The sequence below is a fragment of the Aythya fuligula genome, chromosome 1, assembly GCF_009819795.1.
Source record: "Aythya fuligula isolate bAytFul2 chromosome 1, bAytFul2.pri, whole genome shotgun sequence".
NCBI lineage: Eukaryota > Metazoa > Chordata > Aves > Anseriformes > Anatidae > Aythya > Aythya fuligula.
In genome coordinates this window covers 195,262,592-195,282,534 of record NC_045559.1, presented here as the reverse complement: position 1 = coordinate 195,282,534, position 19,943 = coordinate 195,262,592, and the positions used below count along the sequence as shown (strand labels likewise).

The following is a 19,943-nucleotide window of genomic DNA, read 5'->3' as shown; positions in this document are numbered from 1 at the left end:
CTAAGAGGAACGCACAGACAGTTTTCAAAACTTTTCTGACACTCAACTAAAGCTTTGGATGTGACATTAACAAATCACTAACAGACCTAGAAGAGCCCTGTTTGGAACTTTTAATGCAAGAGCAATTTATTGTAACAGAAGACTACTTTATCAGCTTGAAGATAACAATCTTTCTCTGAAAGATACTTCCAAGGACTCAGTGTTTACAAACAAGCAGGAGTTTTCAAAAAGAATATCTCATAGATATGCACACACACACAGAAAGGAAAGAAAAGGATATGTAACTGGCTAGTTGAGGATCTTCACTTACTTAAAGCACTTAAAAGAAAAAGGAATTCCTTTGAAAATTCATCTCCAAATGTGGGCTGCAGAGACAGCTTTTTGAAGATTAAACAACTTTATAAAGAGGGAAATAATATGGTAGAGATTAAAGTTCAATTTCTATTTCACTGGTTTGACTTTGGGACCTTTCATGCCTTGGCTACACACAATTTGGCATTACCCTGAAAGCTGAAATCATTTCACCGTATCCAAACTCAGAGGAGCAAGAAAGAGCCAGTGAAGGAGGCCACTAGCTATATTTATACATGTATACACACACACACACACACGTATTTTCCTTTTCTTTGTTAAGACAAAGCACACGTACCCTTAAATCTGGGGAAAAGTTGTCTGCTGAGGTAGAGACCGAGTCCGATGACACAGCAGAAGCAGACTTGGTATGGACAGAGTGGTCCGAGTGAGAAGTGGAAGCACTGTAAAGAGAAACACCACAGAATTAAACTGTGCTCACCATTACTCAAAAGCTAACAGATAAGGCCACTTACTTGCAGTCTATCATGCAGTTTTTCCCAGTTTCCACCTTGCCCATTCTGTTATTTAGTCCCCAGCAGCAATTTCGGAGAACCTGTTTTACCTTCCATGGCTACTGATTACCAAAGCACACACGATTCACTTCCAAATCCCAGCTCAGAGTGAGCTAACACCATCACGATCGCAAACTTGATCAAATCCTAAATCACCGAAACCAAGGGCCTCAATTTCAGCCCTTCAGATGGGAGGAATTAGTGCGCTGCAACTGGATGAAAACAGACAGGATCCTGAACGCCCGCCAGCACAACTCCGACCGCAGCTTTACAGCCGTGGACTAAATTCAGGATTAAAACTCTTTCCATCACACGTAGCTTTCCTCTTTCAGGTATAAGCACAACCCCCAGGAGAATTAGGAAGACTCGCAGCATACCAGCACACCTCTGCCACGATACAAAGCGCCACTTGCTAGAAAACAAAGCAAAAACAGCCATCATCTTTTTCTATACGTTTTTTTTTTTTTTCTAGGCCAGCTGTAAGCAATTAAAATAAGCTTATTTTATGGCATTTTTATGCTGCAAGCTCTCCTAGAACCGTAATTGCTTGAAATTAGCATTTGATAATAACCCTACTCGACTGCTGTTCCCTCTGTGGAACAACGTCCCCAACCCCAAAGCCACAGCAAGGCAGCAATACCTGGAGCAATCAATGCCCTTAGTGACCCCAGGAAGGTTTTACCTGGGTGTAAAGCCAGCCTTAAGGAGCAGCTACCGAGCTGTAAACCCAGCCCTGGCAAAGGCAGGATATTCCCAGGAGTGTTCCCCTTAGTAGTTGTATTAATTAGACGTTTGACAGCCGACAAACAGCTTTATCTGAGCTTCCAAAGGGCCTGGAGATCTGTTAATTGTCTGAAAATTGTTTTGCTGCTTAACTGCTGGTAAACAGGCACGGAAAGGCCAAAATGTTCTGGGTTTATTTCTATTCTTCGAAGTTTGGCAAAGTATGACACGGGCGGCGTTAGAAACAGGAGGTGCTGTGCTAAAATTGGGCTCTTGCTGGGACTCACTCCTTTCCCTCCGAGGATTAAAGCTCGCTGGCAACTTTTTAATCCTGTGAAACAGAAACTTAGAAATGGAAGTTTGGGGAACAGTAAAAATAAATAAATAAATAAATAAAATTAAAATAAATGATGCCGTTGTGCCCATTGAATAGCACGATTCCGCTGAATGCATTTATTGTATGCAGCTCATGAACTCATCGCTCGGCTTCCCAACTCGCTTAACTCTTCAGCCCACCAGCCACGGACAGCATCATCCCAGCACACAAACGCCGCCGTGGCTGGCCCAGACAGAAAATAATCACACACCAACGTAACGGGAACCACACCAGCAAAGCCTGCTGCTGTCACAGACCCAAAGGCCCCCCGTGTACATGGAATTAGCGCGGGGTTTCGTGGGACAACCAAACCGACCTCCTCCTCCTCTCCTCGACCTGGGCAAGCATCGCGGGGACACGCGGCTCCACTTGCTCATCTCTCAGGGCAGCAAACGCTTGCTACACATGAAGAAAGTCTTCTGCTGGATAACAACGCTGGCTGGACTCACCACGTGGCTGTATAAATGTGAGGCAGCGCACAGGAGGAGGGAATCCGTATCTGGAGAAGATGAGGAAGGCTGGGAGCACTTCTGCTCGCAGCAGCCCGCAGGCATGCTAAATCAGGCTTAGCCCTAAACCACAGCGTTACGATGCTTCCCTCAAACCAGCTCAGACCCCTTGGATGCGTGCCCTCGAGCCTCGTTTCAGCCTGGTTTCCTCACATTCAGACCTCACCTTCCAAGTGCTCACCCTGGTGTTTGCAACTGTTTAACTAATTTGATTTTTTAAGGCACATTAAGAAAAAAAAAATCACACTTTTTTTAATCATTCCTCAAAGCAGCACTAATTCACTGCACAGCATCCCATACGGAGACGGCACTTACTAAAAATCAGCAGATGCTGGAGGTGCCGCGGGCTCTGACACCTCTCCCTCGGCCCCCGCTGCGCCTTCTCCTCCCGCAGCTCCAGCCGGGGGAGCCAGAGCTTCGGCAGGAGCCTCCGCCAGCCCAGGCGTGTGTGCACTGAAACGTGTGTTTGAGGTGAGCAACGTTTTCAAGACATTCAGCACAGGTGGAAATAACTAAGCGAGGGATGCACCAGCAGCTAACCCAGGTGCCTGGCTTCGTTTGCACCCTCAGAGTGACCACCGCCAAGTCACCGAGCAGTAAGGTGTTAATAAAAACATCTGCATCATGGATTTCACGTCCTTTAGTCACAGAAAATGAAGCTGGGAAGACCTTTCACCGGGAATATCAGTCTCTCCCTCCGCCCCCAAGCTAGGGCAAGCTACACCCAAGCAACCCCCACGTTGTGTCTGGCCTGCTCCTAACTGCTCCCAGGGGAAAGCACTACCAAAATGATTAAAGTTTTTCTGCTTACACAACTTGTCTGCCCCCGTACGATCCCAGCCCTTACCTACTACGCAAGCAGTGATTATCTAATCATAATAAATCAAAGATTTTTTATGAAATTCTTGGTTAATTTTGCTTTGGCAGGCTGAGGGGCAAACTGCTCTGTGCAGGGAAAAAAAAAAAAAAAAGAGAGAGAGAGAGAGAGAGAGAAAGAAAAGAGAACCATAATCCACAGCGATCCTGAGCTGTGAGAGCGTTTTGTGTTTGTTGATCACGCCTGGCTTCAAGTGGGTTTTAATGAAGGAAAGCATTTGCATTTTCGAAGGGATTTTTCAGAGGCTCCCAGCACCAGCATCCCTCCACCAGCGTCCCCATGCTCCTGCAGAAGCCACCAGTGGCATCAGGGGCAGCTTTTGGGAAGCAGAGCCTGCGTGCACACGGACAATCCCCTTGCACAGCTCCGTGTGGGTCGTGCAGGGGCTGCTCGTGTCTGTCCTCTTCAGCTGCTCACAGGAGGGAGCGGAGAACCAAACCGCTGCTGCCTCACGACTCCCCACCTCCTGCCACGTTCAGGCTCCAGATCCGCTGCCTGGAGAACTAATTAGCCTGATGGCACACCAGAAGTTGATTAGCTTCAGTGGTTTAGGCAATCCAGAGTTCGTCCCTGCTGCCAATACAAGAAGAAAGATCCCACAGCCCGGGAGGCGTGTAAATAGCCACTGCCTCGGAACATCATTAAGGTTTTAGGGCACAGCATTTGGGCTCCCCAAGTACTTTTGGCTCTTCCTACAGGAAAGGAACAGAGTGCAGACGCTCCAGAACAGACCCATGAAGACCAAGGACCTCCAGAAGTGCTGCTCTTCCCATGCTGCAAGCCCAGGCAGCTCCACAGCACCCGTCCTGATGTCTGTGAGGTGCCAAAAGAGACCCCTGCTGGGTTCAGGAGCACCATCAGGGAAAGCACCTTGCTCCTGTCACTGCTGTTCCCACTTCTCCCCCAGCAGAAGCAGAAAACAGGGTTAGGATGCCATTAACACTGACATACGTCTTTCATCTTAATAATTATTCTTATTTAAATGCATTTTTACAGTCAGATTTTGAGTGATAAATGAGCCCAAATGAGGGCTGGCAGCACACGGGTCTCACACCGTGCCTGCGTGCAGCGTTAGCCCCTGGGCTGTAGGGAACCCGAACACACAATTCATGTGCAAAGTACAATGGAAACCAAGCACAGTGCCTCAACTCTTGATGAAGTGCTCGTTGTTGTTATTAAGGACTACCCCACAACACGCCAGGTGGTTTTCCAACGTAACCCAACCCCAGACAGATGCCCTCTGGTGATTCCTGTTGAAGCAGCTGAAAGGCATTGCTGGCTGCAGCAGCACTGAGGGAACGCCAGCACGCTCAGCCTGAACCATCAGCAACGACATACAGAAACTGCAAACAAATGTCTGAGACACGCAAACTTACGCTATGAAGGTGCAGGGGAAATATCTGGGGGGGAAGGCGGCGGTAAAGTCTTCAAAAGCTGCCATCAAACAGCATCCGCCAGAGCCACCCGAGGCAACCTCCACCCCCCGACCCTCGTTCCGATTCAAATAATGTGGTGTAGGCAAAGGCAAAGGACACGGAACATAAACTTGCTGCTGTTTGCTTTGCTAGCTGTTATTTAGGGAGCCTGAAGATGAAATTACTGCTTTTCTAGAGTACATAAGCAACAGTTTTCCAGAGAAGAAAGCAAAGGTGGCAATTTGACCACATGAGGGTCCAGGAGCAACCCCATGAATTCAGGCCCTAGATCTCGAGGAAGAGTTCTTAGGAAGCTTGCCTCTTTCTGTTTGGCAAAAACATTTATTTATATATATATACACACACACATAAATATACACCTTCCTAAAGGTAAGTAAGGATCCTATGCAGAAAGGGACTGGGTACCAACTCTCTGAAAAACTACTCACTGTTAATTTCTTCAGACTTTGAAAATAGATGGGAGTTTAACACCCTGAAATCTCAGGAAACCTGCTGAGACAGAAAGGAAAATAAGCCATCTCTGGAAAATAAGCCATTTTTATTTACAGCATATGCGTAGGGCTTTAGGACAATTTTATGTATTTTTTTTTTTTCAACTGCTATCTGAAAAAACTAACCTGGCTCCCTGTGATAAATAACAACCCAACTGCAGCCACAGATGATCAAGTCATCCCTCCAACGCCTTCTTTAGGAATATTCCTTCCTTGCCACTACAAGCAGCTGCTTCCTTGCCTGCAAAGGTGTGCCAATTACTCAGATGCTAATTGGCATTGGCTGCTCACACCACTTCTTCTCTATCAACCTGTGTGTTTTGTTTCAGTAGTCACAGGAACGACACGGAGTTTGAGTTGCAAAGGTCATAAATGAGAAAAGCACCGCAGAGCGCAAATTTCCATTTCCTTTCTTCCTGTTTTTGTGGAAGTTTCTCATTACGCGCATTCCTAAAAATTAATCAAGGTGGAAACAGCAAATTAATGTCGACTGGTGGCAAATACAATTTCATTTGGAAGCTTTGGATGCCAAGGGAACAGGATCCAACAGGTTCAAATTGACAGCACCTGCAGCACCTGGGCACTTTTCTTAAGAGCAGAATTACGCAGAGGTACTGAGCACTCCCTGCTCGCTTCCCACACTCAAGCCAACAGCTCTCCCTCTTCAATGCTTTCAAGGCTCCCATTTCCTTCACAGAAGGGAAGAGAAATACCAAAAAACCTTTTGGGTCCTATCGGAGCAGCAGGAGACAAACCAGCGCTTGTTCCCTGTGAATATCACTTTGTCCTGGCTGGAGCTGCCTGGGGAGCCCAGCTGCTGAGAGATCAGGCTCTCGGCTTCCAGCAGCTCCCCGTGGGGCTGAGCAAGGCGAGGAGGACCCCGCAGTCCTTATAGGTACTTGTGTTTGTATGGGAAGTCCCCTGCACACGTAGCCCTACACATTCCTCTGCACAACCTGCCACAGGCTCAGAGGCGGCAGAAAGCCTCACACAGACACGCTCTTGAAGGGAAGAAGAGAAGCAGGTGCCAGGCTCTCCCTGGCATCCAGTTCATACACTAAAATAACGTGCCCTCGCCATTCACCAGAGCTGCTGATGGCAGAGCTGGCAACATAAAAAGAAGAGATTTCAGCGAACAAAGTGCCGCGCATGTGCGTGACGGACCGAAAATAGCCCCCATGCCACTTGCCTGAACGGAAAGGATTCGCTCCTGTTGCCAAGCAAACGCGGGTCTCAGCCTGACTTCACGTTCCAGGGGAAGAAAATGGCATTTTGTAGAAGTTGGTCCTTTTAGGCAGCATCCCGAGCTGAATATAGAGTACGTCTTCTCCCATGAGCCAGAGGGAACGTCCTACATTTTGACCGTGAGCACGCTTTTCTAGGAATGCAGATGCTGCTCTCAACAGTTACACAATGCACTACAGTGTCACGAGCACCGTTCATGCCCCATTAGTCATTCTTTCATTTATTTTTTTTTTTTTACTTACCAGAAAATCACAAAAGGCCTACAGTGTGCGTGGAGCGCTTGCTGAACAATAGGCTGATTGTCGAAAATATTTGCAGGATTCCAAGAATAGAAAGCCAACACCCAAAGACAAACCAATGCGGGGCATGTAATTAATACCAGCAAACAGCCCCACGCAGCACGCTGTCATGAGTCAAATGACCCAGAAGGTAAAAAAAAAAAAAAAAAAAAAAAGAGGAAGAACAGCAGCAGTGAGAGGCCTGAACCAATGTGTCCTGATGAGCACGTGGAAGATGATTAGGAAATGATCTGCATTCACACGAGGAACAAAAGGGGTGCTGGGTTTCTGACAAGCTCCAGGCTGGTGTGGGATGATACACAGCTTTGAGGAAGGAAACAGAAAGCCAAAAAAATGAATTTTGTTAAGGAGTTCTTAGACTTCTGCTGGAACTGACATTTTGCCTCTGTTTCACCAGCTTCTCGGAGTCCAAAATTAATTCCTATCTCCTGAAAGCAGGCTGATAATCCAACGCTTTCGTCTGATTCCAGTTCCTCATGGATGGGTGGGCAAGGCCAGCGACCCATCTCCAGGTGAGATGAAGGGAAAGCCAGGCCAGCTGCTGTGGCTCTGCCCTACTGCTCGTGTCAGAGAGGTTTGACACTTTCTGCAGATGTTTCTGCGCATCTGGGGCTGTGCTTAAAAACTTTGGGGTTTCCAATCTCCAGGGCAGACCTTTGGGATTCCAAATCCTAGCGTTTGCTGGTGTTAAGAGACCATCGGTGTCTCTTAGCTCTACCTGGGCAAGAGGCCATTTCCTGGGCTCATTTCATGCAGAGAAGCAGGAGACGTGGGTGGTGTTCTCATCTCCTCCAGCTGAGCAACCTTGGATTTACCACCGCACCTTGGCTACAGAGGGCTGGCAACATCCAACTTCCTCCTCGGGTACTTTGAATACAGACAAAAGTCATTATGGAAATCATAAATGCTGTTCAAAACCACGTTTGCTGCTCACAGTATTTACCATACAAGCTTCCACCTCCTTCCTTCAAAGTATATGAAGCCAGAGTAAAACATGCAAGAAAAAAAAAAAAAAAAAAAAGATGGGGGTTTTGATGCAAATTTGACAATCCCATGCTGAACTACAATAACCCTAAAGTTTGAGGGCAAGGAGAAACAGGAAAACAGAGAGCAACATATGACCTCATATAGCAAAGCATTATAAACAAAAATAAATACTTTGTTTATTTTAAAATCCTTGTTGTTTTTTTCTTCTCTGTTTTGATTTAAAGGAACCTATTCATTTGATCAAGGAAAGAAGTCAAAATACTACCTATCCTGGGAGGGACTCATCTTAAGACAGGAAGGAAGTAGGGATAAATAGACAGGTACAACTTCTCTTTTACTGCTTGTATTTTGGTAATTCTTGTTTCTAGCTACATGCTGAGGCCCAGTTACGTGTGGTTTATCCAAACGCATGGGTACTTCCCCCGGTTCATGTGCTCTTTCAGTTTTTCCTTAGGTTTTTTTCTATGTCCCTGTTTAAAAAACACCTGGGTAAGAAAGTACCACGTATTGTTAAATGTTCTCATTTTCTTTCAAACACGCACCACGCAGCCCCCTCGCCCCAATAAACCAAACACCCACAGGAATTAAAAATACCAGCAATTTACTCATCAAAGACAGGAGCTGCTCCATACTGGGAATAATCAAATGAAGGAGGGAAGGATATATAAATACAGCCAGTCTGCAGAGTCACGTATCACCCAGCAAAACACCCTGGTATGCTTTCACAGACACCGTGCAGCTGCGTGCTCTGCCACGGTCAGCTCAAAAAAGGATTTGGAACAGCAGTGCTCTGTTGGCAGCACAGTCCCTCCGCAAAGGTGGTCCCCAGAGGAGTTACAAAGCTAAAATACTATCAGGAGTTTGATAATTTGGTGGGTTTCTTTCCAAAAGTTCAAACCAAGGAGGTTTTCAAAAACGCTGGGCTCTCCTTAGGCTGATGGAAGATACACATGCTCAACAACTCTGAGGTCTGAGGTTCTTCAAAGCCCCCAGGTTCACCGCTCACAGCTGGGTCCAGGTTTTCCAAGCACATAATCCCATTTATTACCTAAATACAAAGCCCAGTTTCCAAAGTGCTCAGCAGCCATCGACTCCTCCTGTTATGGCCCAAGTTTGCCAAAGGGCTCCGCGCGCCCACCCCACTGGCCAGCTGTAGGTTGGGTACACGCTGAAAACAAAGGCGCCTTACACTGAAATGAGACATACACAAAGTTTACGAGCTCAGCTGAACATTTTCTGTCCATACCAGTTCCCGTGCGTTTGAACGTGAGCTTATCTCCCACCATCTAGCCACAGCCACTTCCTCCGGATACCTCTGCTTGCCTCCAGAAGCAATCAGTGCCTGCAGAGATCAACCTAACCCAGTAAGGAGTAGGAACAACGAGGTCTGGACAGGCTCAGCTCCTCCTGGCACATACCAGCAGTTTCCATGCTCCCACTCAGCCGATGGAAATCCTGTCAGGGGAGCTGAGAACATCATTCTGAGCTGTCAGTGTGGAGAGCCATCCCTGCTCAGCTGAATTACCTGGGGAGTGTGCTGGTGCTGAGGGTAGGGAGGTGTTAGATACCTGCCCCACACGGAGATGTGGCAGTCTGAGCTGGGTCCTACCCTGCTTTCCACAAGGTGAGTGCCGTGTGGCACAGAGGTTTGCGTTTGGTTTTGTTTTCAGTTGAGCACGGCCTTTTGTGGACACCAGAAAAGGCACGACAAAAGAAGGAAAGCAAAAATGAGAGACAGATTAGTACTTCTCCAATCGAGAGAAGTCTTGGCCAAGAGAATCTGCACACGTTCACGACATCTTTCTCATCCAGGTATTTCCTTCTGTTGAAAAGGGAACAAGCATTTTCCTTAATGGAAAAGCTGACGTGGACACCCTTCACAGCTCCATCTGTTTAAATGCAAAGCTTGTCCAAAGTTACTACTTTTACTCCTCTGTCAAGCACAGTTAAAGTTGTTCAAAGGTTACAAAATCTACTGGTGGCCACAGCAGACAGATGTACACCCGCACACGAAGAAACGTGGCTTAGGAAACCAGGCCACAAATCTCCGCTCTCTTCTCAGTTGCCAAGAGATTTAGCTACCATGTGAAAAAGAGGAATAACAGGAGTTAAGAAATAGCTCCTTCCTTTTTTTGGAGTGGAGACCATCCAAACTCCATACTCTCTTTGTCCCTGACGCAAGATGAGGAGGGGGTGGAGGTGTTTGCATCTGAAGTCGTCGCTGCAGGCTCTCGTACACGCACTGGGGAGAAACCGAGATGAGTCCCCACTGTCTGCAAAAAGAAACCCAGAGACTAGCAGAGATGTGCATCAGAGAGGTCTGCAGGCAAATCCCATCCAGGATGCCTGTGTTGTTCTTTATGCAAGGTGGAAGCACGAGGTGGAGTCCAGAATTAGAAGTCATTATAAGAATGTTATTAATTAGTTAGAAGTTATTAGAATAAATAAATAAATAAATAAAAGAGATATCGCCCCCATGGTGCTAGAAGCAGCAGTGGCCACCAGGAGCTGCACCCCAGCAGTGTCTGCGAGTGAAGGGCACAAGCCCTGAGCACGTCCACGAACAGCCCCATCCTATTCCTCTCACCCTGGCTTTCAGTGACCATTCTGGTAGCATCCCTAACCTTTGAGCAAAAAGGCTTTGGAAAAACTTTGTCAGAGGTGTAAGGGGTCATTTTCTATGTAGAGATGGGATGACGATTCCTAGACTGAAGGATTCAGCCCAGATTTTCAAGAGAAGCCTACTCTGAAATCCAACCTGGCTAAAATGGAAGCAGAAGATCCCCCATTTTTCATCTCTTTACCAGAGGTGTTCCGCTTACAAATATTATTAATATTACTATGAGGTGCTGATCGTTTTGTCCTCATTAGAGGTATCCAACCACTGGTTAAACCAAGCTCTGCTCTGAGTCAAGTAGAGCTTGGTTTAGCCATCAGTGCCTCCAGCAGTGCCTCTCTGGTAGCACAGGCTGCAGTCACTCCCCGCTACCTCCAGCATCTGCAGGATTCTCCACAGCAGCAGGACGGCTCCTCCAGTCACACGTGCAACCAGCTCAGTGCAGTCAGCTGAAACAGCTGATAGGGTTGGTCCTGCCACCTACCTGCACAAATCAACTACGGGATTTTCTAACAGAACAATAAAAATAAGCAGGAATACTTTACTCTCAGGAGAGGCAGGAGGTACAAAAGAGGCTGTGGTTCAGGAGTTCAGTGATTCAGGTATCAGTGTCCTTTGGGCCAGGAAAGTTAAAAAAATAAATAATAAAATAAATCACAAAACCAATTTGCTCACTAAACAACAAGCAATGTAAGATACATCAATAAATGTGGGACCAATTCAGTCCATCAGTTAAATTTTTGTTTAAAAATTTGGTTTAGTTGTGACAGCAATTTCTCTCTTTGGCCAGGTGCCTATACCTAATTTGTTGTATTTCTGTTATCTGTGTATGGTGCAACCACAGTTTTGTGCTGACAGCAGTACTAAGCAGTTATTCTATATGGAATGAGATACAACTAACACAACCATGTTGTATAGAGAAATGCAGTAGCCCAGCACGATAGCAAAGGCTTGGAGAGTGAAGATGCAGGACATGGCACAGAGGAGCATAAAGGATGCTAAGGGCTTGGCACGGAGACCCCATGGCTATAAACAACTCACCAATGGTCAGCTGAAGAAACACAGACCAGGAGCTGGACAAAACTGGTTTTAGGGGTAACAGAGAACACAGAAAGAATATCTAGTATCTGTAAAAACAATCAGATATAGTAAAAAACAGAGGCAACATGGAATTGCAGACTGATGAAATAAGGAAGTTGTAAAGTTGTATTATCAAACATATTGAAATGATCCCAGGTGGATCCTGCAGTAAGGAAAGCAGGCACCACCACCAAGAATCTCTCACTCCTCACAGCAAAGGATGCTGAAAACTCTCTGTAAGAGCCACCACCACCAGAACAAAACCGTCAGCCATAAAAAGCAGAGGAGCAAGAAAGGGGTGAGCCTAACTCCAGGAAAACGGGCAGAAACTAACAACTGCACGTATGACAGTTTTAACCAATTATTCTTTTTCTGTAGCAATTCAATCTGGACAAATAATGATTTGGCTTGCAGGATTTCAGTTACCCAAACAACAAATTCTTGTTAGATACAGTTGTGTTGCCTTTTTGCCCATGAACAAGATTTTGAGTGCAACACTTTGTGCTGGCACACACTCTTTATATCACAGTAAATTAATCCAGATAAAACTGTTTATTCTAACCAGGTGTCACCTGTATTCCCAGAATAAAGAAAAAAAAAAAAAAAAACATAAACTTGTGTTCTCTAACTAACAGCAGAAACATTATCACACACCCACACCTGATCCAAATCAAACAGAAACCTTCAGGTGATCTAACATCAGTGATACTGCAGCCACAGCCAGAAGACTGCAGGATGACGAGATCTGTCAAGTGGGAGCAAAATGACTGGAAATATCACTTTGTAGGGGTTATGGACGAGAAAACTGCTAACGCTTTCCCTTCATCAAATGCATCAGGGCTCAGAAAACAATGGAAAAGAATTTATGGAGCAGACAGGCGGAAGAGAAGCAAGGAACAGAACTACCTTGAAATCACTGGAAAATTACTGAGTGAGAACATCGTCTGGCAAAAGAAACCACAGATGGTAGGAAAAGGAAAAACAGAGTTTGTTTTTGAAAAGTTCCACTGATTTTCTGTTGTTGTCTTTCACGGAATTTTTCTTCAATTATCTCCCAGTTACTGGGGCCATAAAACAGCCAGATGTTTTTTAGTTAAAAACAAAGACTTGGGGTAATTACTGTGAAAACATCTCTTCTGCAGAGTCTCCCATCGCGGGGTTATCCCGATCACCTCTACAAGCGAAGCACTTCATTACCTTCCCGGCGCCCTCTTCGTTACGCTGGAATGGGCTTCCCGTGGACAAATGACAAGATCACTTTTCTCACGTCCCCTTTTACAGCTACACCTTGTACATGGCACCTTATCAGCGTGACCTCTGGAAGACTTCTAACACATTTCTAATGTATGCTTGCCGGTTTTCTCCCCCCCCCTTCTGGTAACACAAGCTGTTTAGGGTATGGATCGGGTCTCTTTTTACATCACCTGATACCTCCAGCAGGAAAAAACAGTAACAGCAAGGCAGGGCATCAGGAAAACATTCCTGAAAAAGAGGACTCCTGATTCTGCTGAGCCGCCCAAGAGGCATTACGACCTCCTCAAACGCAGTTCTTGCCTTTGTACAAGAGCGATAAAAGAATTAGTAAAGAAGGAAAAGTGACCATTAAAGTGTCAGAAATAGGTAACAAAGCAGGTCAAGATCAGTGTTAAGTTATAGCAGGAGCACAATCACATAACAGATAGGGGTTGTGTAATTTGGCATCACCGGGTCAGCTGAAGTCTTAAATTCGGGCTCTGCGATGGTGCCTGTGCTGCAAGCAGCCCGTGGTTAAGGAGCCATGTATAAGACTTAAAGCTGTCCAGCAAACAGGCTGTTAGTCAACACAACAGCACCAGCTCTCTTCAGAAAAGGCAGCGCCTGACAGGACCCAAGGGAGCCGTGTTCTGAGCCCAGCTTTGCTCCTCACCAGCTGTCAGCTCTTGCCTCATCTCCCCACAGCAGTTTTTCATCTCATGCCCAGATCCTCTCGCTCTTCGCCCAGTATCTCAGCAAGGAGCCCCAGCGCTCTGCTCCACCAGCTTCGTGGAGTGACCCGCCAGGCCTTAGTAAAAATAGAGGAGTGCTGGCTTCAGCATATTGCAATAGCTGCTCCCTGGCTTTTCAACACAGAAATGGCCTCTGAACAGCAATAGAACATCAATTATGACACAAGAAACAGGTAAACGTCAATTATATTTTGTGATCTCAAATGGAAATGTACTTAAAAAAACAAACGTGCACTTTTACTGAGCATTTAGAGCCTGGACAAAGGACGTGCCCAACAGGAAAACTAAGGCCGAAGGCCTTACATGCCAAGAGGCAGGAGCTGAAACACAGGTGCCAAAAACTGCTGCTAAAAACAATTCCCGTGTTCTTCAGAGGTGACAGTTTCTCTTCCCAAGTGCATTGAAAAAAAAAATAGCCATTCAAACAGACTTCAGATCTGTATTTTCATGATTTTCTGCCCCAAGTCTTCACAGTCTAACAACAGATTCCCATTTAAGTTTTGGATGCCCCATCCCTGGAGGTGCTCAAGGCCAGGCTGGATGGGGCTTTGGGCAACCTGGGCTGGTGGGAGGTGTCCCTGCCCATGGCAAGGGGTGGAGCTGGGTGGGCTTTAAGGTCCCTTCCAGCCCAACCCATTCTGTTAATCCATGATTTTACATATCATGAAGTCAAACTGTTCTTTGTCTTCACAACATACAGTACTTGAAGAACCTCTCTCAGAACAGACCTTAGTTGCAAGTAAGTGTTATAAATTATCACTCTCTTGTTAAAATTAACGATAATGAGCCTGCCTGGAGCTGCTAATTGGTTCTAGGCACAGTGTTAAGTTTCTCAGATACAGAAAATCAGTTCATTATCAACACTCAGCCAGCAATGTACTTGTCTTCAGCAGCAATAACTCTTGAGAAATCCTGCTTTGGACATACAAGAAATCAAATGCAAGAAATACTCTCAAACTCCAGGAAGAAAAAGACAGCTACTCACATTTCACCAAACACCAGAACTGGCAAAAATCTTCCTTTTCAGACTCTAACTTCAATGACTCATCACAAAACAACTCAATCAGCAAATCTCACACATCTGGTAGCAATGTGGTGCTAGCGAGCCCTCCTCAGCCAACGGCTCACAGCCCCAGCTCCTTCCAGCATCGCTCTCTTCTGCGGGGAAAGAATTCCTGCAACACAGCCTTAAATCAGAGCAGGTATTGACAGGACCTTATTGGAGATGAACGGGGGAGTTCATACCTCATGGAGCTATTGCTTCAGCAGGCCTGGCTGCACTGATTTACACAGAGCTTATGCTTTCAGCGTTATCCCTGCAAACATAAGGACAAGGAGCGTGATTATTTTCACATGCTGCAGCAGAAAGTGCACGGGATCCTCTGTAGCTGCAGACCTCAGCGGATGATAATCACCAGCAGAGAGGTGGCAACAAGCAACCAGAAAGTGGTAACATCAAACACCGCTACCCTCGTGCTGGCAGGAAACATCTGCCCACTGCCTTATCTCATTTCATACCGAGGTTGAGGTATCACTGACATCTCCTGCAGCAGTTTCCTTCCAGTACAATCACCTCCACATGTTTGCACAGGCAGTACAAATTTACCTCCAGCGGGCCTAAGAGAAAGACTCTCAGCTGTTTCCTTTGACCGCTGTTCAGGCTGGGCTGCAATATGCTTTTCAAGGAACATTTTACAGGAACACGAGGAGATATGTTCATTCAGAGACCAAGGCACAGAATCACATGCTGCACAAACAAAACACCCAATCCCTGTTAATGGGAAGTAAATGAGATATCTGAAGTTTGATGTCACCTTTTCCTTAAAGTCGCATACTTTGTTAAAGTCATACACGGCTATATCTGGCTTTTCCTTCCCAAAAGGCAAGGTCACGGCGGAATTTTGCTGGCTGTTACTTTGAATTCCAGAGGTCAGAGGGCCCACGTGCAGCTTCAGATTAAAAAGCAAAACCACAACTCCACCTAAAAATTCATTTTGAGGGAGGTCTTTCCAAAGAAGTCTGCTTACCTACCGCAGGTGAAAGGTATTTCTCACTCACCCAGCATCCCCAGGCCATTTTAAAGATAAATAAGGAGTCCAAAGCACTGAGTAAAGCTTGCTCTTCTGCACGTAGCCATGCTGCAGTTCAAAGACAACATTAGGATCAGTGTTTTACCCTGCTCCTTTCTGTCCTGTGGGTTGTTCCTGGCCTGGATTGGCACCCAAGCACTCCTTGCAAGCTGCTAGTTCCCTACCAGTGCAGCTCTCTAGGAGCAGCTGGCTCATGCTCACCTGCCTTCCACAAGAACAGGATCCAGGGAGAAAGCCCATCCTAAATATTGTCCTTTGGAAACCACGGGGAGCTGCAGAACCCAGTGCCTTGCCACCCAAAGCTAGCACGAGGTGAGATAGCTCAGGCTTGTGAAGCAGAATAGCTCTATCAGCACAATTAAGAGGGCAGTTGGGTTAATTACCTGTGACCTGCTCATCTGGAACCAACTCAGTATTTCCATACGGAGCTTGGGGTTTTCTACAATGCACAAACAGCTCTACTGTGGGCCTCACACACTTTTTCAAATATTTATAGTTGGGACAGAAAGTAGATAACATTTATTTGGTTATTCTCATATCTTACTCAAGGAGCACTGGTACTGCAGGTTACTTGGGTCTATTAAAACATCAAAGCAACTTTTGCTGTCAAATACCTTTATTATAATACTCCATTTTCACTATCGAAAGACAAATGAACATAATAATATATGTTTTTTCTAAGGCATTTATTTATGTGAGCAACTTTACGTGTGAGTAAACTCTATCAGACGTGCCTTGCTGAGGTGTTAGGTCGTAAATATCTCCAGAAATATGAAACTCACTTAGCTTCTGAGCTGAAACTGAAAGAATCCCAAGTATGTATTGCTGGATATATTTGATACTAGCACCTTTCTGAGTATTAGGAATCTTGCATAAAACAGGTCACTAAAACAAAACTCTCACTCTTTGCATTGCTAGTTAACTGTGAACCTAGGATGAGTGCCTTTCTGCTCAGTTGTTGTTGCCGTTCCTTTTAAATAAGAGATTACACAGCCTGATGACAGCACCCTCATAATTCATTGTGCTCCCCACATCAACCCCAAAATGAACTTAAAAAACAATCAAACAAATAAATAAACACAGTAAGAAAAAGATGAAAATAAGTGTGTCCGTACAAATATGTTTCGACGCATTAGCTTCAGGGAGATTGTTTTGGTGCATAAAATCAGATTGCACTGCAGATTTAATGAAAAAATACTAAAAAAAAAACATAAAAAGAGCAAGGGATCATAGTCCAGTTCATATGAAAACTGATCATTTGTGTACGAGTATCACCAGATTTGTAGGGGGAGCTGGTAATAAATATTCTGAAGGTCCCCAGGCGTCTGTCATTACAAGAACTTCATTTTACGTCCATGTAATTTTGCTCTAATCTTCACCATTCCAACTAACCACTTCACAGAATACTCAAGACAAGCTCTTTTCAATCAGTAACAGCAAAGGAAAAAGATGTATTTCTGATACCCAGCTAGAGAAAAAGAAATGTTGTTTGGAACACATCAAAAATTTGGCTAGCTTTATCCTACAAGTTAGACACTGGAGCAGAGACTTGAAATTCTGGAAGTTTTAGGATAAGCTTTTTAATACCCCAAGAAATCCATTCAAGTGTAGGGCCTTTCAAGACTTGGAGGAGTGTCTCGTGCATGCTCAGTAGAGACAGGTTTACCATCCCCATTTCCCAGCAATTCCCTCTGTGCAGGGCATGCTGCTGAGAGAGGCTCTTCCAAGAAAAGCTTTCCTTCCATGGCCTCAGGCCCCAGTGTCTCTTATGGTGACTGACCTTTGGATTGGGTCCATGTTGCCCGAACTGATGCAGAGGGGAAAAAAAATTGTATACTGGGGATGTGAGGAAAAGGTGAAAAGAGGCCTCTAGACGTCTGGAAGGGCACAGGTAAACTGCACAAAGAAACTGTTAGAGAGAACAGAATAATCCGATGAAGGAGGGCAAAATGAGGATGAGGAGTCATGAAGGACTCAAGAAGGAAGAATCCCAGGAGAAAACTGAGTTGTGCCTTCCTGGGGGGCAATAAAGCTGAGCATGGGCGTGTGGGGCAACCTGGTAGAGAGGCCAACGCCACCATGGCCTGTAGGAACAGGGGCAGAGCCAGGAGATCCAGGGATAGGATCATCCCTTTTACTCAGCACTCACTGTAGTGTTTCTGGGCATCCTGCTTTTAACCCCCCAGTACAGAAAAGACACCGATGAACCAGAGGGAGCTCAGGAGAAGCCTCTGAGATGTGAGGGCTGTAGTGCATGCCCTTTGAGGAGAAGCTGGGGGAGCTGGGCTTGTCCAGCCTGGAGCAGAGTGGACTTTGGGTGGATCCATGAGCACCCCTAGAGCCTCCACAGAAAGTATTGAGGATATGCACTGCCCAGAGAGGTTGTGTGGTCTCTGTCCTTGCAGGTTTCCAATACCAGGCTGGAAAAAAACCCTGAGCAGCCTGACCTGCCCCCAGTGCTGTCCCTACTGGGACAGAGGGCTGAGGCACTCTGAGGTCCCATCCCTCCCCTGCCCCGTGCTCCTACACCCTACAGCAAGACATGCTTTTGAGTCACAGCATGGCTGGGGTTGGAAGGGACCTCTGGAGATCACCCAGTCCAACCCCTGCCGAGCAGGATCACCTAGAGCACGTTGTGCAGGATGGCAGCCAGGCGGGTTTGGGATATCTCCAGAGAAGGAGACCCCACAGCCTCTCTGGGCAGCCTGTCCCGGTGCTCTGTCACCCTCAAAGTACAGAAGTGCCCCCTCATGGAGCTGGAACCTCCTGGGCTTCAGTTTGTGCCTGTTGCTTCTCATCCTGTCACTGGACACAGCTGAAAAGAGACCAGCCCCATGCTCTTGACAACCTCCCCTCAGATATTTATCCACATTGATGAGGTCTCCCCTCAACTTCTACAATGAATTTCACCTGAAACATAATTATCAAGCGTTTCCACGAGTCGTGAACTTCAGACCAACATAATTCTTGTGCGTTCCATCCCAAATTCACGTAATACCAACAGAGAAAACTGATTTTTATGGGTATAAATACAGTACGTGGATGCTGTATTCGGTGGCTGCTGTGCATACTTCTCATTTCCTCCCCGCTAACCTGTGCGACGCACGGGACGCCTCTTTCCAGTTTGTGTGACTGAAGGACCTCGGAAATCACCCATAGAGAATTAAAAGCCCATTAAGACTGCAAATTAGAGCTGGGAGGGGACACGTCCCTGCGGATTTGTTGCTGAAGGCTCAGACCAAGGCCCAGCCTGGCACGCAGCGAGCACCCTTTGGGGTGCAGCACCAGGGCTGCTCCTGGCACCCCTCCCAGCAGACCCCCACCTTTACCGCTCCCTCCCCAAACCCACCGAAGAAACGTGACTTTAATTAGCATGATCACACACTGACGGCGGGGGCACCTCTACCAAAACCTTCACAATTCATTCCTAAATCGGTCGCATAGTGGCTGCCCCAGAGCCGCGCCCTGCATCCCTCCGAGCACCCTCTCCCCCCCATATCCCAAATCCCAAATCCCACACCCCGCTACGACCCCGGGCGGGTATGGAGGGCAATGGGGGACGACCCTGCTCGTTACCTGGAGAGGGAATCGCCGCTGGGCGGCCTCCCCACGGCCGCCGGCCGCCCGGCGCCGAGGCTCTCGCAGCTGGAGCTCTCCTCCATGCCGGGCGGCGGGGCGGCCCTCAGCCCCGGGCGCAGGGAGCGGCCATGGCGGCCCGGCGTGCTGCGCGGGGAAGGGCGGGCTGAGGCGGGGCGGCTCTGCCTCGGCTCGGCCCCCGGCTGCCGCAGCCTGCCCTCAGCCCTTGGGGGATCGGCTGGTGGCTGGGGGTGAAGGGGGAGGCTGGGGTGGTGTGGCAGCGAGGCAAGAGGGGTGGGGATGGGGGAGAGGGGAGAGGGTGGGGGGCGGAATGGGCGAGGAGCCGCCCGTGGTAGCCTGGCTAAATCCAGTCACTGTTCGCCCTTCCTCTCCCTTCCTCTCCCCTGGGCATTCACCCTCTGCATCTGGACACCAAAGTCATTCCTAGAGGCTTGTAGCCTCTGTTAGTGGCATTATTTCTGTTACACTAGCCTGCAGGAGGCACAGACACCACCACCACCCCCCCCCCCCCACGTATGCCAAGCTCCGTTCACGTACTAAAAAAGAATTGTGCTCCCAAAATCCTTAATCACCCTTATACAATGCTTAATCACTCAAGGATCCCATCTGAAGATGATGGCCTCCACCAGGCCCAAATTACTCAGCTTCACAGGGTGCCGGCGTGGATCCGCTGTGCACACGTGGAGGAAGAAGTTACCGGGCTGACAGCCTGAGTACAGATATCATGGGTTGTGTCCATTTCTTTACCGTCAAAGATCACTATCG

General features: G+C 47.0%; 1 protein-coding gene across 1 annotated transcript in view; it reads right to left on the bottom strand.

The window, feature by feature from the left end:
- Window positions 1-19,310, bottom strand: part of MTMR2 (myotubularin related protein 2) — a 58,827-nt gene extending 39,517 nt beyond the window's left edge. The window contains exons 1-2 of the mRNA XM_032207456.1: window positions 19,158-19,310; window positions 650-755 (exon numbers count right to left, since the gene is read on the bottom strand). Coding sequence (XP_032063347.1) covers window positions 650-755; window positions 19,158-19,243 — 192 coding nt within the window. The 5' untranslated portion in view covers window positions 19,244-19,310. The remainder of the gene's footprint in view (window positions 1-649; window positions 756-19,157) is intronic.
- Window positions 19,311-19,943: the final 633 nt, after the last annotated feature.